General features: G+C 40.4%; 2 protein-coding genes across 2 annotated transcripts; both read right to left on the reverse strand.

Moving 5' to 3' along the window:
• Nucleotides 1-382: 382 nt before the first annotated feature.
• Nucleotides 383-12,370, reverse strand: LOC146961986 (adenylate cyclase type 3-like). Its single transcript, XM_085771010.1, has 20 exons — nucleotides 11,699-12,370; nucleotides 9,864-10,013; nucleotides 8,390-8,526; nucleotides 8,197-8,308; nucleotides 6,870-6,997; nucleotides 6,531-6,689; nucleotides 6,298-6,457; nucleotides 6,049-6,156; nucleotides 5,779-5,855; nucleotides 5,505-5,666; nucleotides 5,221-5,308; nucleotides 4,860-4,976; nucleotides 3,825-4,096; nucleotides 3,664-3,745; nucleotides 3,325-3,483; nucleotides 2,523-2,669; nucleotides 1,585-1,701; nucleotides 1,332-1,458; nucleotides 1,119-1,243; nucleotides 383-985 (listed from the first exon to the last, which is right to left on the reverse strand). The coding sequence occupies exons 1-20, from the start codon at nucleotides 12,368-12,370 to the stop codon at nucleotides 803-805; spliced, it is 3,282 nt and encodes a 1,093-aa protein (XP_085627136.1). The 3' UTR covers nucleotides 383-802.
• A 1,380-nt stretch (nucleotides 12,371-13,750) lies between these two features.
• Nucleotides 13,751-17,012, reverse strand: LOC146961987 (uncharacterized). The gene is made up of 2 exons (XM_085771027.1): nucleotides 16,902-17,012; nucleotides 13,751-15,587 (listed from the first exon to the last, which is right to left on the reverse strand). Exons 1-2 carry the CDS (start codon nucleotides 16,918-16,920, stop codon nucleotides 14,215-14,217), a joined length of 1,392 nt encoding a protein of 463 aa, XP_085627153.1. The 5' UTR covers nucleotides 16,921-17,012; the 3' UTR covers nucleotides 13,751-14,214.
• Nucleotides 17,013-21,589: the final 4,577 nt, after the last annotated feature.

Here is a 21,589-nt window from a genome sequence, read left to right on the forward strand (position 1 = left end):
TAATCAGCCCCAATTGCCATTCATCCTGAACAAGTCTTGTTCAGTATTGTTTGGCATAAATAATATAAACATATTTTTAAAAAAATTGCAATTAAAAATCTTACTGAGGGTAAACATTTAAAACATAAATGGGATTTTTCTCTCACTCTTTGTTCTCTATCTGAATCTGAGATTTTTCTAAATGATCTGATTAATTAATCTGCGTTTGCACTGCAGCACCTATAAAATCACTACTATTTATCTATCAAACCGGACACTGCCACATGAAAGGTCATTCAGTGGCTCGCTAAATTCAAGCACTGCCTTTAGACCACATCACTGCCCACATTGCATGGCAAAAAAGAAAGAAAAGAGTAAATAAACAAAGACATAAAACTTCAAAAGCCTGGTGCAAACATTTTTTTATTAACACAATATACATAGTGCAATCAACCTACATTATTTTACAAAACACAAACTTGAGGTAAAACAACAAAAAAGTAATTTATATGTCTGTTCCCATCTTGTAATTTTCATAGCACTCTATGAATTAAGTGCAAAGTGATAAAATATTTTGTGCAGGAGCTCTGTGAGATATTGAACTCTATTCCTGAATTATTTACAACTATACAGAATTCTGTTCTTAAATTTCCCTGTGGGTGAAATGATATTTGACAGTCGTAATATTCATAATAGTATCGTTATGTTGTATTGGTCTATGCTTTATGTTGTGACAGTGTGTATGAAAAAGACCTATGTGAGAAATGAAGCAAAATGGATGTTCTCAAATTTTGTTAACAAAGTTTCTTCCGGTGGAAAAAAGTCAAGAAAAGTCCCCAACTTGGTGTGGAAGGGCAGTGGTCACTGGGCCACTGTTGCTACTGGGTTTGTCTTTGCCTTTCATGAAAAAGGTTAGCAGTTCTCCTTTCCCTTTGACAAATATGGGCCCTCTTCGGATAAAGCGGAAACCATACTGCTTCAGGATGTCATAGCAGTCCTCCACCACCTGAGGGCAGAAAAATAAAGTTTAAAGACTGAAATGGGCAGCAATAGTAGTAGATGTTAAGGGGTGCTGTACTATGATTTTGTGGTGTGTATTTGTGTGTGTGTGTGTGTGTGTGTGTGTGTGTGTTTGCAACCTGAATGTTTCCCATCACTCCAGTTGACTCCATTCTGCTGGCCACATTAACCGTGTTGCCCCAGATGTCATAGTGAGGTTTACGAGCTCCGATCACTCCAGCCAGAACTCCTCCCTTGTTCAGACCTGAAGGGAACAGCAGGGGATTAATAAGAACATATACATTTGAACCTGGGCACAAACACAAACAAACACACACATAGGCTACACTGACCGATTCGAAGCATGAAGTTGTTGAAGGACTGTTTGTTGAGGTTGTTGAGTGTAACTTTCATAGCCAAGGCAAAGTCTGCCAGGTCAGCGAGGTGCTGCCAGCGCTCAATCAGTGCCTGCTCCTCTGGCTGTGGAATGACAGTAGTATACATCTCTCATGGTGACCATCATCAGCATTAACAGCACTAGTTCAACAGCAGGCTGATACACTTCACTACTCTATTTGTAAGATAGAAGCTGCAGAGGTGTCCGACCTTGCGGTTGCTGTATCCATTAGTGTTGCTCTCTGGTGTGAGTCCTGACGCAGCCATGTATGTGCTTCCTATCGTCTTGATCTTAGTGATGCAGCGAAACTCATCCCTGTCGAGCAACTAGTGGAGAAAGTGGACACCAATCACTCTCAGGGGGCGGAACAAGGCATTTAAAACCGTTGCAATTTTTTTCACATCACAATGTCCTTTGTGAGTAGGATATAAGGATTTTTTTAAAGCAAAAAAGGTAAGTGGATATGAGTCCTAATACGAAGAAGACTGCAAAATCATGAACTTTGATGAAAGGACAAGGCTAATGTACCACTTTACTTTGCCATTCCCACATTCGTTACAGTTGTAACAGTAGTTTCAGTCATTTACCACGATGCATTTTATTTTGTTGTTAATCAATTGTGGTGATTAACACATTCTGACAAGACAAATGCTTATTATTAAATTATCATATCACCACTTGCCACTGTGGAGCTATTTCTTAACATGCAGATGAACTGATGACATGATTTTTCTTTAGAGAGAAAAGCCAATCAGTTCTCAGATCAGCTAAATCGCACCAGCACATTTCTGTGGCCTCCTCAGGCCTCCTAGCTTTACCTCCAGCCACTAGCAAACTAGCAACCAGCTAACTTCAGACAACAATTCACTTGCTAACTCAATGATATGACTATTACCTCCATTAGACAGTTGTTTTTCTCCTTTTATATGACAAACCAACTATTGAAAATTGATTGTTGGCCTTGAGGCTCTTTTCATTATGTTTCTGAGCAGATTATAGGCTTGACCAATTATAACCAGTTATATTAGCTTAGATTAGATTTTTTGGGGGTGTTATGACCTCCTTGCCCCCCTATAAATTACGCCTTTGTGAGTAGCACTTTTAAACCCCAATATATGCAACCAGATGTAGAAATGCCAGAACTCACACTGTCAAAGTCAGAAATGATCTCATTGAGGATCCTGAGACACTCAAGTCCTCCGTTGTTGATGCTCTCCTCCGTGTAGAAGTCAGAAAAGTTGGGTATGGAAGCAAACATCACACCTATCTCATCATAAGACTGGCTGTACAGCTCCTATGAATGATGAATGGAAATGTCAGTTACTTACAATTCCTCAATATGTAATGAATTGTACTGTGACAAGGCACAGGTCCCATAATCACTTAAAGGGATACTTCACCCAAAATCAATAATTCACCAATTTTCTACCCACCGTCATGCCAAGGAAGGGTTTGAGTTCACTTTTGAATCGTCCAAAACACACACTGAATGAAACATCCAAATACCTCCATACTGCTCATCCGTACTGACCCAAGTCCCCTGAAGCCGCGACATGAAAAACTTGTTGGTAAAAAAAATGAATTTGATCCCAGGAACTCCAAAAGTGTTTTGATGAAAGTTCTCAGAACCCTTTCTTGGCATGACGGTGAGTAGAAAATTGGTGAATTATTGATTTTGGGTGAAGTATCTTGGACCTTTCAGAGGTGAAATTATCTGAAGTGTATGTTGCTGGTTAAGTTGCTTTAGATGAGTTATTTCTGTTGCCTCTGATTAAGGTTTGAACTGGAATGGCTTTTAAATAGCATCACGCTGTTGGACATTCCTTCCCCTCCTCCTCCTACTTGACATTCCTCACTCATATCATTTTCTTTTTTGATACTGCACCTAAAACACCCACATATGTAAGATGATCCTGTAACTTCGCACACACACACACACACATATGTACCTCATCTCTCTTCTTAGAGCCCAGGAAGTGTTTGGCCACATGTTCTGGCAGCATGTTGGTGACCAGTGCTTCATTCCAGCGTCTCATCTCAAATACTCTCTCCTTCTGGTCATGGACGCCAATCTTCCACAGGAACAGCTTCCTGGACTGACGTTCCAGCTGTGCACACATAGGAAAGACTCAGGTGACACAGATTCAGTGACACATTTGGAGAAAAAGGTGTGATGACGAAATTTGAGAGTTGCTTTAGTCTGTGCTGACTTTTGAAGTCTACAGTGGACAGGCTGTGGGTCAGCTGAGGGTGACACTGTGTGGGTGTGCAGAAGAAAAAGGACTCACATGACGGGCGTAGAAGTAGAAACCAATCATCATGATGATAATCATAATGGTCATGAGGTACTTAGATGGTACGGTAGATGTTCTGAAGACACGAAGACATCAGTATCACATAAAGGTCTCTGATCTTATATTGTATTTTATTATTGAATCTGTTTTCTCACCTGTAGGAGGCAAACTGTATATAGTCATATAGGTCATAAATGTCCCGCCAGCTGTAGATATTAACAGCTCCAGTTGCTGTCACAACCAGCACCATGAGGCCCAGTTTAATCAGATGGCTGACCTGCACCAACATGACGGCTGCGATGAGCGACATCACAGCCATGAAGCTGTAGTGTTTTGGGTTATCGGCACAGCCTTGGTCCCCAAATGACTCCAAGATGGGGCCAGAGGTGCTGTTGAAGATGCGGAGCGATGGCGGGGCACAACTTAGCTGCAACATGCAAAAACAAAAAGACAGAGTAGTTTTCAGTGAATGCCTGTCCATGCCTCTGTAGCTTGGTTTTACCAGGTAGGACACAGTTTCTGGCATTTGTAACAAGCAAGGAAAAAAGGATTTATTGACTGATCATTACAGAGATTATTCAGTTAATTAATTTTCTGTGTGTAAACATGAAACTAGGCAAAGTCACATTTAAAATATAATCAATCAACCAAAGCGATATAATTTATGAACTCGTGTGATGGATATTATTTAACTACTCTAAAATATAATATACAGCATCAAGGGAATAGTCAATCAGTTTTTTTTTCTTTGTCCTTTTATTTTTCCTTTGAAAGAGTGTCTGTCACATCAACATTACAGCTGAAACAGAAATAAAAAAAGAATGTTCACTTTGGTTTCCTGTGTTCCTGTCAGACCTTGAAGGCAGCAGTGTGTGTAACAGGCTGCTCCTGTGGGGATGTGACAAATGAGCCAGCAGGCAGCGAAACAGACAGCTAATGGACCCCACTGGGAACATGTAGTCAGACACATAAAAGCCAGTGATAGTTTGATGAGGACAAAGTGGAAACACACAAATGGCAAGATGTGCGCACACACACACATACACACACACACACACACACACATATACACAAGCTAATTTTGCACTGATGTACTAAAATTTTAATTCAGTGGATTAGAAAAATACATATTTCCATGACAAACATAAACACACTTATTCAGTGTATCAGAATTTGGTAACACAGCCTACCATGTCGGCGATCACAGCCATGGTAAGAACAAATATTGCTGCCATGGCCCATGTGTTCCTTGCCCAGCGGGTGCGATCAATCCACAGTGAGAAAGACACCAACTTCTTGGAGAACATCTGTGATGAACAAAAAAACACCGTCATTATCATCAACACTGAGTGTTGTGTACAAACGGCCATGTGAGAAAACAAATCCTTTCAATACGATGTGTTGTGTATCTATAAGTTAACACCAGTCGTAACTGTTCAATGTTGAGAATAGCCTACATTTTGCATTGTGAATTCAATTTTTTTTGTACATTCACACAATAAATTCTGCTTCCCACCACAACAACAGCATGGATTTGTTTTGCTCTCTCACCCTGGGGAAGATGGCAGCCAGGGAGCAAACTGTGAGGATCAGCAGCAAAACTTCTCCTATGGCCAGAGTCACATAGTTAACAACCAACCTAGAACAGAAACACATTTTGAGTCAGCTACTGACAAAATGAACAATCTTCTTCATTAACAGGTGTTATAATTGGTGTTAGTCTGGTTTCACACATGGTCAAAGATTAAACTGAAAAATCAGAGTCTGCATGCATAAAGATTCCATATTAACAATGCATTCATTTTGTTGATTTAAATACAAATATATGAACTCACAGTGGGTCTATGAACACCTGCATTGCTGTGATGAAAAGGAGCACTATCATAGAGCAGCAGAAGGCTGCTCCGCTCCGTTTCTCCTTCTCAGAGGAGTAATGCTCCTCCAACTTTCCATCCAAGAAACGCAACGATACAGGGTTGATCTGATGGTCCTTCATTCTGACAGAAACACAGAGTACAGCTGAGTGCACTTGTTTCTAGTTATTATGGCCTTTCCTAACTAATGCCACTCTTACTCCTTTTTTTTTTTTTAATTCTCTGGTCTTCTTACATTTGTTGAGTTTCTCTCTCCAGCAGCTCCTGTTGCAGCCGCCTGTTGATCACTTGCTCCTCAACCATCTTATTCCTCTGGGAATAAGAAAGGCAGAGCAGATTAGACACAGGTGGGATTTTAATGTGTTTACTGTAGAAGATTTCTCAAAGAATCTCAATGAATTTCTGCAGTGCACTCCTAATCCAAGTATAAACATCAGTCTCTGTGTCTGTATAGCAGATGTTTACTTCCAACATAACAATGATAAAGGCTTCTATCATAGCTCACCTCCTGTTTAGACTCAGTGGGTGTGGACTGTGGTGAGGCTACATTCCCGTTGGTTGCTGTAGTGTTGATCAAGTTGTTTGAATTTCTGTTGTTTAGTGTGCTGGGTTTCTGAGCCAAGGAAATCAGGAAAAACAGCTGTTTAAGATTTTTAAATACAAATCTGAATCTGTGATCTTTGAATCTCATGGCCTGAGAGAAACAGGGAAATGTATTTTTAGTATAAATGACAATAGCACTGCAGCCACTAACATTTCCATTGAGCTCATCCGCCACCTGTTCAGGCACCAGGACCAAGTAGGTGTCGATGCCTTTCTCCAGCAGGTACTCACACCTCTCTCCACCGTTCCCCGGCTCCAGTTCAAATTCTCCGTGCAGGCTGTCCTTGGTGGACTGGGAAATGTGCACTTTCCTGTGTCGCACAAGCACCATTTAAAATAAAGTACAGGCGAGAGTGTGACTTTCCATGAGTATGTTGCTCTTACCCAGGAATCCCTCCAGACTCCATCTTATTGGCTACAGTGACGTCGGTGGACCAAACATCAAACTGCCACCTCTTCTGCCCCAGCACTCCTCCCAGCACCGTGCCCGTGTGGACGCCCACGCGCATGTCCACGTCAGTTTTTGTCTTGTCTCGAACATACCTGGAATAAGAAAGCAGAAGATCAATGTGGTCATTATAAAGTCATCACGAGACACAAGAAAAAACAGTTTCTTCTTTATTTTCTAATCATTCCATTGCTGTCTTCCTCTTCTCTTATTCCAGCCATCAGTTTCAGTGGTGCCAGTTTCCTCTCTCAACTGTGAAAATGAAAACGACTTACGAGATGGCTTCAACCATGGCAAGGCCCATCATTATGGAACAGGCTGCATGGTCCTCTCTGAAGTCAGGAAGACCACAGATACAATAGTAGCAGTCGCCAAGAATCTTAATCCTCAGTTGATGATGTTCCTGTAGAATGAGGCCAGAAATCCACATTAAACTTAGAACCAGTAGAATACTGAAAAAACAAAATTACACAGAGATACCTGAAAGATATAGTCCTGGGGGGTGTAATACAGAAACTTCCTGTCTCAAATGGTAACCACGGTCATTTGGCTTAGGACCCCATATAGGGAAAAAACATTATAGCTGATGCTGAATAGTTACCAGGTCAAAATTCCTATGCTAATTTAAGATAGGAAACGTGTATTACAGTAATCACAAACTTCTTAACTTCCTAGTCTTGAATAAACTGCCCTAACTTTAGGATAGCTGATCATTTTTCATATTTTCCACTTGGCTAACTAGTTTACTGCATATTGCTCCTCTTGTATTATTTCTACAAAACAAGTGGAATGTAAACAGGCTCCATACTAATTCCTCTTTAGGTTAAGTGTAATCATGGTTTTGTTCCATTCTTCAAACATTTTTGTGAGAACTATAAACAGATGAGAGGAGGTGTGAAAAGTTGATGACCAATGTCAAATTAAATATCTAAAATGTCTTAAGATGAGATAAAAAAAAAAAAGCTTTGTTTATATAGGACTAGGGTTGCAAAATTCTGGGAATTTTCAAAGTGGGAAACTTTCCATGGGAATTAACGGGAATATATGGGAATTAATGGGAATATATTCGAATAAACAGGAATAAATCCGAAATATATTTTACTCAACATTCATGTTTTTGGTGTTCAGTAAAAGAATTGATTGTTCATACAAGAATTAAAACTTGATAAAGTTCTACTCACAAATAAATCTGTTGAAATGTCATGTTTTTTAATTGTATTATTTTGCATGGATGTCTGCTTATGACAAAACAAAATATTTACATTTATGTTTAGATATGATACAGTTTGTTTATATTACCCCCAATTTCCAGTTAATTCCCATAAATTCCCAATAATTCCCATAATTCCCATGGAAGGTTTCTAATTTGGAATATTTCCAAAATTCCCCAAATTAACTTCCCATGGAAAGTTTCTGGAAATTTACTGGAAATGTTCCGCCCCTTTGCAGCCCTATATAGGACCAAATTGGAAAACATGTATTATTATTCTGTAACATAGCCCCTGGTTGCTTTAATCATGTGACTCATAATCCAAGTTGTATCATGAGATGAAGACAGAGAAACACAGAAGGAAACACAACAGTATGTAAACACATACTTACTGCTGCCAGCTTATCGAAACTTGCAAACAGTTCGTTGAGCAGTTTGACCAGCTCCTGGGCGCTACAGGACGAGGACAGCTGGGTGAAGCCCACAATGTCAGCAAACAGGATACTGCAGTGGAAATGGAAATGTCACAATGTAACACTCAACAAGTCCCCACACACTCCACAGAAAAGGTTTTACGGAGCTGACCTGACGTGTTCATGGCGGTACATGTACATAGTGTTGAACTGCTGCTGCTGGACTTCTTTCTGATTGGCCTGGTTCTTCATGCCCTGCAGCATCTCATCAGCGATGTGTTTGGGCAGGATAGACAGTAACAGTTCCTCCTACATGCAGAGGCAGTCAAGAGAAATGTGAGTGCTGCCATGTTCAGCAGTGACAGAGAGAAGAAACTGTCCCATGTGTGTGTACACAGCCTGACTGAGGCAGTGAAGGGATCCTGGAGAGACCCACTCATCTGGTCAGGTTTACTGTGGTGGACCGGTTCTCTCTGTCTACAACCTGCTGGGACAAGACATCTTGGGAAATCTTCCTCCACTTTCCTCTTCCGTCCTTGTCTACGCATCATCACCTTGTCTTTTCCACCCCCACCTCAACTACTCCCACAGTTCTGCTCCCTTTTAATTGTCACAGGTAAGAAGCTTGTGAAAGTGAAGGGATAAAAGCAAGGTTGGTTGGCTAACTGAGTGACACAAATTAAGACTAGTCAATTAAGATAATTAGTGTGATAAACAACATACAGAATCTGTAATACTTTAGCACAGTGGTTCTCAACTAGTGGGTCGGGACCCAAAAGTGGGTCGCGGACCCGTTCTGGATGGGTCGCGGACAGCTGGTCAAAAAAGTAAATAATATTTAATGCACATCTGATGTTGGACATGTCTTTTATTTTGAAAAATAACTTATTTTGAAAGGCACACTAGACACCTGAACACATGCAGTTGTAATGCTCCTCCTCAGTTTCTTATTATTTGCTCCATTTGCTCTGAATGCAAAGATATCAGTTTCTTATTAGTGTGGCCTGAATGCAGTGGAAATACCTTGTTTTGTGGGTCTTTATTTTGTGCAATTTGATATTTATTCACTTTTGTGAATATGCTCTGAATGCAGAGATACATTAGAAGTCAAATATATAATTTTGTTGGTCTCCATTTTGTGCAGTTTGATATTTTTTTATTCACTTCCGTACATGCAGTTGTCATGGTCCTCCTCAGTTTCATCCATGTGCCCTGAAATGCACTTTGCTCAATAAAGAGCAAAATGAGTTTTTAAAGGCTTTAAAAAAGAATTCTTGGCTTGAATTCTATAAAAGTGGGTCGCAACATAATGACCATGGGAAAATGTGGGTCCCAGAGTGAGACTAGTTGAGAACCCCTGCTTTAAAAAATATCTGCCAGCAGTTTTGGAGAAGGTTGTATTGGTTGTCATAGGATGACCACATCATACCAGGTCCCTGATGGTGTCTCCACTGGTGAAAACAACTGTCTCTCTAATCAACCTATTAGTCTCTCACTGAGCAAAACACTCCATAATTAGGCAGCACAGGGTGTTCTTCCCCACAGGTGTGTTTCTGTGTTTGTACATACTGTATATGTGTGTGTTGGCCCAAAATAAAATAAAATTAGCCTATGTAGTTATGTGTGTGTGTATGTGAACCACTTACCTGCTGAGTGCTTTGTTCCACCAGGGTGAGTTTGACCTCTAGGGACTGGCGTGCTTCCAGAAAAGCTGTTCTGTATTTCCTGTCCGCCATGTAGTACGACATCACACCCACAACTGCTGCGCACAGGTACAGCATTATGTTGGCTAGAAGCTGAGGGGGAAGAGAGGATGTGTGTTTGCACTGTTACTTTTTAACTATTGACTTTATAATGCTGTGGAATTTTTTCTCTCGAAACTTTGAAAATGACACTGTGTATTTGGTGGTCTGAATGAGGAAACTTGGAAATTTGTGTATTTCCTGTCTGAGCATCTATAGACACATTTATGTAACTATTCAGCTGATACAGGACTTTGTTTCTGACTAAGATTCCACATTTTCCTTTCAGAGAGAAACCAAAACAGGTACAGTAGGCTACTGAATGGGGTGTGCTTTCAAATGGAATTCAATTTAACTACTCTGCCAGTAAAAACACACTTTTTCTTTGTGGTATTGAGGAGTATACTACTGCATCTAATATCACATAAGACAAACTATTCAAAATAAGTCAAATATAATCACAAAATCATTACACTGTTTAAAGAATATTTGTGTCAAAGATACAATGTGGGCATATTCATTTATTCTTTTTAAATCACAAAACATGTTGAGAAGAAACCTACATTTGCAATGGTACTGAGGTACAGGTATGCAGAAATCATTACAGTTGAATGAATAAATACATAAACAATATAATATAATAAATAAAATGTAAAAACTAAAAATCCCAGTAACGCCTGCCTCTCACTTCACAACTGTAAAAATCTCATTAGGATTTTATTATAGAAACAAGTCTTGCTAGTTCCAAAATTGGTGGAAACAACCTTTATGCCTGTTATTGACTATGGAGATGTGCTGTATATGAATGCTTCTGCTCATTGTCTTGGCATGCTGGATAGTGTGAACCATGGGCACTGAGATTCACTCAATCCCCTTACTCACTATTGTGTATTCTGTTCTAAAGTAACTAACTGTTCTAAAGTAACTAACTGGACTGGAAATCCAAGTGCTCAACGCCTCGGTTACAACACGATGTGAGTCACTGGTTTACAGAACCATTCTGGGTATCACTATGGAATGGATTTAAAGTTCTGGTTCTGGTCTGTGTGACTAATGTTGTAAATCTAATCTGTTGTTTAGCTACTGTTTTTACTGTAACTATGTGGCTGCCCTCTTGGCCAGATCTCCCTTGGAAAATGGTTCTTTGGTCTCAGTGGGAATAACCTGGCTAAATAAAGGCTAAAAAAACAAACAAAAAAAAACATCTGGGTGTAACTATTCCTTGACACTGTAGCTGCAAAACTACTTTGGCTATACCTTCTTCAATGATAACCAGAGATGGACAGAGTACTCGATCCCAGTACTTGAGTAAGAGTACAAATACTGCTGGTCAAAATTTACTCCGTTACAAGTAAAAGTAGCTCAGTCGACATGTTACTCGAGTAAGAGTAAAAAAGTACTTGCTTCTAAAGGTACTTAAGTATCCAAAAGTACATGCTTTTAAATTTACTTTAAGTAAGAGTAAGATAGTGTCTTATTTTTCACATCAATGAACTATTATAATTTTTTCTAAATGAATTTAAGGAGCTTTTAACTCTTGTTTCAGAGGGCAGACCTTAGTACTGAAAGTAACAAGTACTTTTCAGCCTTTCTCAAAATTAACTCGAGTAAAAGTAAAAATATTTGGCTTGGAAATTTATTCAAGTAAGAGTACCAAAGAAATCTAATACTCAAGTAAAGTACAAATCCTCTATGTAGGCCTAGGTGCTTTTGTCACTTTCCTGAGAGGCAATATTTACCTGTCTCACCAGCATGGGCCCCTGCAGGTTGGCATCAAACCTTTGAGCAACAATGACCCCCAAGACCAGGGTGTGTAGCCCCGCGGAGAGGGCGGCCAGCAGCAGGAGGGGCACCAGGGCCAGCGGCAGGGTCAGGAAGCTGGAGAAGCTGAAGAAGGCCTGCCAGCCCACCGAGTCGCTGGCGTGGGGGAACCGCTCGTTGTTCAGCCCCATGTAACATAGAACGTGGACGGTGATCATCAGCCACAGGACGTACGGCACCGCTCCGCGTAACACAGCCGAGCCCGGGAGCTTCCGCAGCCAGCACAGCGCGCAGAGGACCAGGTCTGCAGCCAGACCCACGGCCGCCACCACCACCATGGCCAGCTTGTCCTCGGTGTACACCACCGCGCACATGATGATGATGAAGCTGTTGAAGAGCGCAGCGAACATGGCCAGCAGCGGCAGGTTGTCCAGCCTCTGGCGGCGGAAGTAGCTCTGGTAGAGTCTCTCCAGTGACTCCGGGGTGAAGGTGAGGCGCACGGCGCGCGGCATGCAGCTGCAGCAGCTGGACCGGACCACGGTCACCTCCCGGGTCCCACCCGGGTCACAGGGAGCCGGTCCTGAGTAGGACTCCACTGAGTACTCTACTGACTGCTCCATGTCTGTTGTGTGGACCCGGTTCAGAGACATGCTGCTGCTTTAATAAAGACAATCTTCTTGATTCATGTAATACTGTATCAGGGCCGTTGCTAGGAATTCTGGGCCCCCTGAAAGAATACTAAAATGGGCCCCTGCCCCCTGACTTTTCCACTTTTTTTCTTAGTCTATGTACGTATTATCATTTTTTATTTAGCCTACTTTGTTTTGATGCTAATGCAGCATTATGAGTATTAGTCGGGGTCTTATGCAGAATAATTCAGTCATACAAAGATTAGACTACTGGGGTTTTTTTTGGGCCCCACTGGGCGCTGGGCCCCTAGAATTATCATCACCTTTCTCCCCTATACAACGGCCCTGTACTGTATTAGTATTCCCGTAGCGCACAGAATGCCAAAATACATGGAAAACTGAGTGTGACCCCTCTCTGTGCTACTTTTTGGGATGAATACATCATCAAACTTTTAATTGTGGAGAGATTCACCCACATGAGTCGAGAATATTTCAGTGCAGAAAATGATTCCATTAATTCCAGGAAGAAGAGTAGTTTGTTTCACCATATATCCACCATGACAAGTCTCTTACCTTCAGAGTTTATTATCATGTTTCCTCTTGTAACTTTAACTCCTTAGAATAAATACGATCAGTGGAGCCTCTTGCCCACAGGCTGTGTCAGTAGAAAAACTTCTTGCAGCCTCTTGTTGCAGCTGAAGTCCAGTTTTCTGCCATGGCACACCAGCAAAACAACCACCTCCAGATGAATATCCATTTGTATGCAACATATCATCTCTTCACAGATGGTCATGTGTCTGTATACAGGCAGACTGGCACCACATATTAGTGTGTAAATCCATATTTCTTGTAATGACAGCAAGCTCTCCACAACTTATTCTGAGATGCTCCTCAGTCTTCTGATGTCAGCCTCTGTTTCTCTCTCCTCCCACCCAACACCCCCTCCCTTTTCTAAACATCAAGTCCTCTGTTACTGTTGCTAAGATGAAACCAAAGTAACTGCCAGCCCGTAATTATGTCTTGGGAAATGTGCCAAGTGAGGAGAAGGGATCATTAAAGCTTCTGTACAAAAAGTAGACTAATAAGCAATTTATTTGATTCTCTAGTGCTAATTGGTGATCAGTCTGACAATAATAAGGCATATCAGTGACTACATGTTTATTCAACAATGGGAGCCACAATAATACATGGTAATAATACAAGTTTGAATTTAATGTAAAAAAGAAAATAGTGCATCATATAACAGACTAAATTTCAAATAATTGAAATGGTCGTATACTCCCAGTGTAGATTTGCAGCGATATAAGCACATCTCTTTATACATCACGCATACTGTAGCCTATGCACACAAATTGACTTTACAGTGAAAGAGTGAATACTTATTTCATTTCACTCTCAACTTCTTGCACCCTTTAAACTTAAAACTGAGGGGAAAAAAAGACAACTTTTAACATTTATCTTATAAACCAAAAGAGTCTTTATTGGAAGAAAACAAATCAAGCAAGAATTTAAGAATGGATTAAGAAAATGATAGCATGACATACTGACAAAATGTGTGGAAATTCTCAAAAACATTTCATTACCTTCACAATTACTCATCTGACACTTTGATCCAAAGCAATTCACCACTGGGGGTCAACACTATTAGCAATACATTCCTGAGACAAGGGCGCATTAGAGATACCCTAAGGCAACAATCACAGAAAAAAACATTGTACATGAACATCACCTTTTGAGACATTATTGACATCAGGAGCGTTGGCATCATCTAAAATTCTTTTTTTTATTATTATTTGTCCCTTTATTTTGGTGTGTGGTGTAGCTGGTTCTTGTAGAGACCAGCAGGAGTGAAAACTCAGCGTCAGTCAGTCTCTGTGTGCACTTGTTGTTTGTGGTGATTTTCCTATCATGCCACTCAGAGCACTTCCCAAAGCCAACAATATCGCCGCCACAACTCCCACAGTCCCCAGTCTCCCCAGAGCTGCGGTGGCTAACGCCGCGGCCCCAAGTGCCCCGGCGCCGATAGGTGCTGCTGCTGCGGTGACTGTCTCCATGCCGATACCTTTAATTAGCTCCGGCCCCGTGAGAAGTCCCCTTTGTAGGTTCACCTGAGTGTTGAACGGGCTCTTCGGTGCACCCAGAACAAATGCCCCTACTGCAACGAGAGTGATGGTAATGAGTTCTGATGTTGTCAGCAGAGTTCCAGTCAGCGACACACCTCGCAGGGCCAGAACTGCACCCGCAGCAACTGAGCCTAAAACTGTTAAAGTTGAATTTCTAGACCCGAACGCTTGTTTCGCTGCGACGCTTGCAGCTCCGAGTGACACCCCCGCTGCTGTAGCTGCTCCCAATGTTCCCGCAATGCTGCTGCGGGCCCCCAGGGCCGATTGCAGAATAGCTCTCAAGGTCACTGATGATATTACAGCGGCTCCCACAGCGACCTTTCTGGCCGTCTCTGGCCCCAGCCCAACCATGGCCACCGTTCCCAGTCCAGCTCCCAGCAGCCCTGCAGACAGAAACGCCACCCAAAGGACCGACTGCAGCATTAAAACCACCTCCGCCTTGGACCCCTCTCCTGCCTCACCTGCCACTAACCCTACTGAAAATCCTAGTATCCCCACAAAAACAGAATAGAAGAAAATCCTCTCCAACAATTTGGAGCCGGTTTTAGACTTGGGTCTGGGTGTTTTCCTCTCTGTCAGGGCCTTGCGCAGGGCACAGAGGAAACTGATGGTCAATCCTGTGACAAACACTCCAGTTATGACACCCATCCGTCCATATACAACGCTGCTGTAGAGGGTGGTGAAGATGATCACCAGAGCTGTGGTCATGTCATTAACGTTAGAGTACGAGTAGACGACAAGGACGAGAACGGCCTGGGCTGCGATGAAGGCCCAGGGTGGGAGGACGCCCACTAACACCCCAGTAGAGACAGCTCCCACCACAGCAGAGGCTCCTGTCGAGGCCTCCACCAACCACGGCACCCGGCTCACGCCTATTTTGGTCAACAGGTTCATCACCATGGCAGCGAGGAGGAACCCGCTTCCCAGGGAAACGAGCAGCGAGGTGAACACGAGGCAGGCTGTTACTACTCCAACACCTGTGGTGCTGGTTCGAGCAGCAGCCAGCGCTGCAGTCTGCAGCAGGACGTCATCCTCAGTCAGTGCAGGCTTCACTGCAAATAATGCAGCTTCTCCAAAAGCAAAGCCTGCTGCTGCACTTCTCAGGAATGTTGGTGCTGGGAGGGGTAAAGACATGAGGATTTCAGTTGAGTAGGTTTAAATGTTAAATTAAGTAAATGTGCATCTCAGTGAATTAGAATATCATGGAAAAGTTTATTTATGTCAGTAATTCCATTCAAAAAGTGAAAAGTGAAACTATTACGTTATATAGATCCATTACATTATTTAATTTATTGATTTATTATTAATTATGGCTTACGTTTAATGAAGACCTAAAATTCAGTATCTCGGAAAAAATTGAATATCACAAAAACCAATTAAAAAAGCATTTTAATATGGAAGTGTTGGCCTTCTGAAAAGTATGTCCACCTGTATGCAATCAATACTTGGTTGGTCTTTTTTGATTTGGACTACTGGAAATGGACTTTTCAATGATATTCTAATTTATTGAGATGCACCTGTAGGCTACATGCATTCACTGACCATACAAATGCAGTTCAATTTGCTCATCATGGGGATTCAGACAGGTAAGTAATAGTTACTGTGGGTCTAGCTTTCTGAAGTCTGAACCCCTGTCATCAGGGGGTTAGAGATTATAATTTCTACATTTCTGGGGCATTTTTGTGTTCATTAGTGAGCTGATTACAGCCAGTTCAAAGATCCAGAGCCCAAAACTACCATGTTAACATTAACCTAAACCAACCATGTTATAAATGAAACTTTCCAACAGCATGCAGAGTAATGAGTTGCGTCCACCAGCTCTCCAGACTGCTGCTAAAGCATCATTTACAGTACATCATTTTACAGGATTCAACTTCAACAGGATTCAAATTCAACAAAAACAAAGTCATTCTGCATGAGAAGTACTATTACATTATGCTAGGTTGACTAAACAGAAGAATCTGAATACAGCTTCTACTTGTGTACATGTTCTTTTTACAGTCTATGGTTCTGATATGCACTGAACTGCTGCTGTCACTTTAAGAGGAACGTGAAACCACTTGAACCAAACCATTCTGAAACTTAAACCAGGAAGTATGTTTGAACTGCAGTAAGAACAACAAACATTTCTACAGATCATCACAGTTATATATATATATATAACACACACAATTATATTCCTGTGTTAGTGCTGCTGAGTGCATGTAAAACTGCTTATCTATACTCTGGCTGTAGGCTGATTCATTTTTATATCGCAGCAGCTCAGTGTCACAGCTGCATGCTTACAGATCATGATTGAGGATTAACTTATATTCGTCTGTTCCCCATATAGAGGCAGCTGCATTTAAGTCACATGTGTGTGTGTTATAAATCTGAAGCTTTGCCTGTCTTCTGCCTATGTTTCTCAATATATTCAGAAGTGATCTTACCCAGGCTTTCTTGTGTCATGGCTCCCAGTTGCTGCAGCTCATAGGCTCCACCTTTTCCTGTTTGATGTCACATTTCCCCCACATGGGCACGAGCAACCAGTGACAGGCAGCATTAGAGTGCAGGAGGGACTGGTCTGACAGGACAGACATATTCTGTCAGCTTAAATGTACATCCCTGGTGAAAAAAAAGTGTACTTTATTGTATTTCAAGTATATTCGTATTTTGAATAGTATATTGAAAATGTAATTATACAAATTGTACTTTATATAAATATATAAAAATTACACTAACATCACACTTTCACGCTAACACTTTTAACACACTTGAAAATAATTATACTATATTACACTTTATAGAAATATATTAAACTAAAATATACTTAAAGTGAAATTTATGTGTAATTTCTAAAGTGTACTTATTTGAAATTTGTTTTCACACATACTTTTGATATATTTTAAAATGTATGCTAAAATTGTCATTGTAAAATACAATGATAACATATTTTGAAAGTATACATTTTAATATCAACACTGTAATATTAAGTTTGAGTGTATTTTAAGTTACATTTGAGTTTAATTATAAAGTGAAGTTATTTATGCTTGTAGCCTACTTCAGGACATTTTGGAAAGTGGTATTAGCCTATGCACCTAAACCCGTTTATTAAATTTTGTGCTGTGTGTTTGGCAAAAAAAAAAAAAAGATAGGCTACAACCTTACACGCATGAAATCACATGAAACAATACACTTAATTAACACTTAACAATCATCCACAAGAGCGTTGTAGAGTTGTTGGATTGTGTGTTTGATAGTCTCCGTAGCGGTAGCTGAGCAGCTCATGTCTCTGCCCCGCCGATCTAAAAACAGCTTGTAGGTTACCGTCAATTACAGTAAAAGTAACGAACCCTATCCCTAAGACTAGGGATTAACGGGCAAATCTGCCAAAATGTTGAAATATCCCTTTAAGCACATTGTTTTAATGTTATAATGTCTGTTGTAACCAAGGTTAAAAGTCTGTATTAAAAATTAGTTGATTGCATATTAAAACAGCTGAATTCATATTTAAAAAGTTAATTAATAAATACTAAGTTATGTTAATAATTAAAAACAGATACTTACCTATAAAAAGAAATTGAACGGTGATAAAATATTTTTTTATACGTTTATTTTGAAAGAGATTGGCTGGAGATGAGCTGTCAGCCAATCGGGAAGAAGCTCCCGCCCCTTGACCTGCTCTGAACAAGGTTCACTTCCTCCGGAGCCGTTGTCAGGAGAGCGAGCAGCCCCGCATCGAGCACGACACTTAGCTTGTGAAGAGGAGACACTAGTAAAAGTTGATAAAAGTGATTAAAAACTACGGGATAACTCCGGTGACGCCCTGGACCTGTGAGAGTGAAGCTAGAGGGACCCGACATCTCCACCAAGAAGAAAACGCATCGGTGAGAAATTGTTTTTTCCATGCTAAATGCTAACCGCCAGTGCTAATCAGTGCTAATACCAGAGACCTTACCCACTCGTGTGAATCACTAGCGTTAAAGCTAGCACTAGCTTCATTTTGAAGGTGCAATATGAGACGTTTTGAGAATTTGTTGCACACTGAACTGTAAAATCTGATGATTTAGCACAGTATCTGCGTTTTTAGCACGCCGAGTCACTATTTTATGCTAAGACATGGCAGAAGGTGCACACTGTACGTCTTCTTACTGGTATTAATGTTATATTTGCATGCTTATTACTATGTGAAGACGTTATTTTGATATTATTGATGTGGAGAAGTTATTTTAATAACTTAATCTCTGATATTTTGAGAATGTTTTCATGTTATTACTGGATGTGGTGTCATATTACAATGTTTATTCAGTTAGAAATATTCTCTGTGAATTGAGTGGATTTAACATGATTTATATATTGTATTTCATGATTGAGAGTTGAGAGAATTAAGAGAATGTTCTGACATTACTCATCATAGGTCAGGTTTTCCTGTTGGGATCCTTTGAACCTTGGACCTACCCGGATGTTGGAGCCTGGATCGAGACGTTTGATGGCGAACCACAGCCTGGAGGACAACTAGAGATATGGTGCCCGCAAAGAATCAAGAACCTGGATCCTTTCATCACTTCATTACACACACACACACATACACATATCCAACACATTCAACCATGCGGTAGGATAGATCCTCTTCACTTCCTCAGTGGACTGAACATTTCATACTGGGAGTGACTGAAAAAAGAGGTGACTTGAACTTTCAAACATAGCTGCAATTTTTTTTTTTTTTATGTTCCTACTTACCTGGGTAAGAATTGTGTTACACTGTGTATGTACATGTGTTTTGCTTATCCTTCTTTAAAGGACCAATTCCAGGCAAATTCAACTTGAGGGTGTATGTTCTTATCATTTTAAGTCTAAAAGAAGGAATGTGAAGATTTTCAGTTTAACGTCTCCTGTTTTGCGGTAGCTGCGTCTGTCCCCGCATCGCTACGGCAGCAATGAATGGGAGTGGATGCAAGTTCCGCTGGTTAGGCTGTTTACAGCCCTCAAAGCCGCAATTTTTTTCCACAGACAGCGTCAGATGGCTACTCAAACATGCACCGAGAAGTTTCTTTACTTCAAGCAAGCCGACATGCTTGTAAAACTAGATCTAAATTCAAAGTCTCACGCGAGACCCTGTTGCCGTGCTCGGTGCATTCAGGGGTAGTCAGAAAACTACCGTTTGTGTCATAAACACAGGAATATCGACTCTTGACTTGCTTCAAGTAAAAAATACGTATCGGCGCATGTTTGAGTCGCCACCTGACGCTGTCTGTTGAAAAAAATGTACACTTGAAGCAAGTAAAGAGTCGATATTCCTGTGTTTATGACACAAAAGGTAGCTCCTACTGCACCTGAATGCACCGAGCACGGCAGCAGGGTCTCGCACAAGACTTTGAATTTAGATCTAGTTTTACAAGCATGTCGGCTTGCTTGAAGTAAATAAACTTCTCGGTACATGTTTGAGTCGCCATCTGACGCTGTCTGTGGAAAAAAATCTGAAAAAAAATGCGGCTTTGAGGGATGTAAACAGGCTAACCAGCGGAACTTGCATCCACTCCCATTCATTGCTGCCGTAGCGATGCGGGGACAGACCAAGCTACCGCAAAACAGGAGCGATTAAACTGAAAATCTTCACATTCCTTCTTTTAGACCCAAAATGATAGGAACATACACCCCCAAGTTGAATTCACCTGGAATTGTCCTTAAAGGTTTATTTGTAATGTTTAGGTCTGCTGCCCGAAATAAACCTATTTCTATTTTCGATTTCCTATGTACGAAAGAAGCAATATTTGAAAATGTGTTATTAAAGTTTTCCTTTGAAAATGTTTAAAAGCCATATGTAAATGTTTATACATTTAGAGATAGTACAAGTTTCTGTATTATTTGCAATGTATTATTATAATTTGGATGTGGTTTAAATACATTAAAGTATGTTTTTTTACCTGGAAGTAGTCCCACAAGTCTTTCAGCCTTTAGTATACTTGTAACACATTTGCATGAAGGTAGAAAGTAGTATACCAAAAGTATAATTAAGTATATATTTTAATACACTAACATCTAATTTTAATGTACTTATAATACAAACAAAGTACACTTTAATTTAACTAATTAGGCATGTATTAGTACATGAAATGTCATGTACTTAAAGTGCACTAAATATACTTTAAGTTGTTCCACTTTAGTACACAAAAGTACACTAAATACACTTTAAGTTGAGCTTTTCTACAACTTAATTACAATTTAAATATACTTAACACAAAATTAGTTGTTCCAATTTAGCACTCTTCAAGTTAACTAATCTTAAACACACTTGAAATATAATGATGATTAGTGCGGCTTGAAGTACACAAAAGTATGCTAAATTTTAGTACACTTAGTACATTAATTTTTCACCAGGGATGTAGGAATAGAAACGTGTGTGTGCTAGAGATCTGTTTATTGGAGAGAGGACACAGCAATCAAGACAGTTATCTTTGCACATTTTGCACAGCAACTCACATATCACAAGCATGGCATATTTAGTAGACCCATTGGTTTGAGTTCTTTTGTTCTACTTTTATGAGATCTGGATTCATAAGACATTGCAAATAGGATTTACCCATTTGCAATGGTGGACATGACTGGACTATTTCTAGTCCTAGTGCGCCTCCCACTGGACGTGTTGTAGCACCATGCCACTTCTCCATACCACTTAGCTACATTTATTTAGTAACTTCTTGGGGAGGCCCCAGTCATCTGGCAAAAAAAAAAAAAAGATCCTGCAAAATGAATGACTTCTGATATTTTGCTGAAAACACTTTAGTGCTTTCACCTCAGCTGGATTTTTTGACAAAGGACCTGTGTCACACATTTGTGATATGAAAATATGCTAGTACAAGCATTAAACTGACCATAATAGTTGGTCAGTTAATACAATCATACACATTTCGCCTAACCCTAGGCTATATCAAAACGGAAACAACATAGACTTCATGCAAGGCCTAACAAATTGAATCCATGAGACTGCAAATACCACTGTGATCTTGATAGATTTGTGAGAAGTTCTCTTTTTAATCATCATTTAGTCTGGGTGACTATTGCATATTTGGCTTACTGAGAAATGCATGGCGTTTTATAAATGTCTCACTCATCTGATGACTTAAGGGATCTCTAATGA

The sequence above is a fragment of the Trachurus japonicus genome, chromosome 24 (assembly GCF_045865225.1).
Source record: "Trachurus japonicus isolate A0001 chromosome 24, Traja_1.0".
Lineage (NCBI taxonomy): Eukaryota > Metazoa > Chordata > Actinopteri > Carangiformes > Carangidae > Trachurus > Trachurus japonicus.

Coding starts and splice junctions, on each gene's coding strand:
- LOC146961986 (XM_085771010.1), bottom strand. CDS start 12,370: ATGTCTCTGAACCGGGTCCACACAACAGACATGGAGCAGTCAGTAGAG. Junction 3,746..3,824: donor ATACAGTTTGCCTCCTACAG/GTGAGAAAACAG, acceptor TCGTGTCTTCAG/AACATCTACCGTACCATCTA. Junction 1,459..1,584: donor ATGGATACAGCAACCGCAAG/GTCGGACACCTC, acceptor GTCATTCCACAG/CCAGAGGAGCAGGCACTGAT.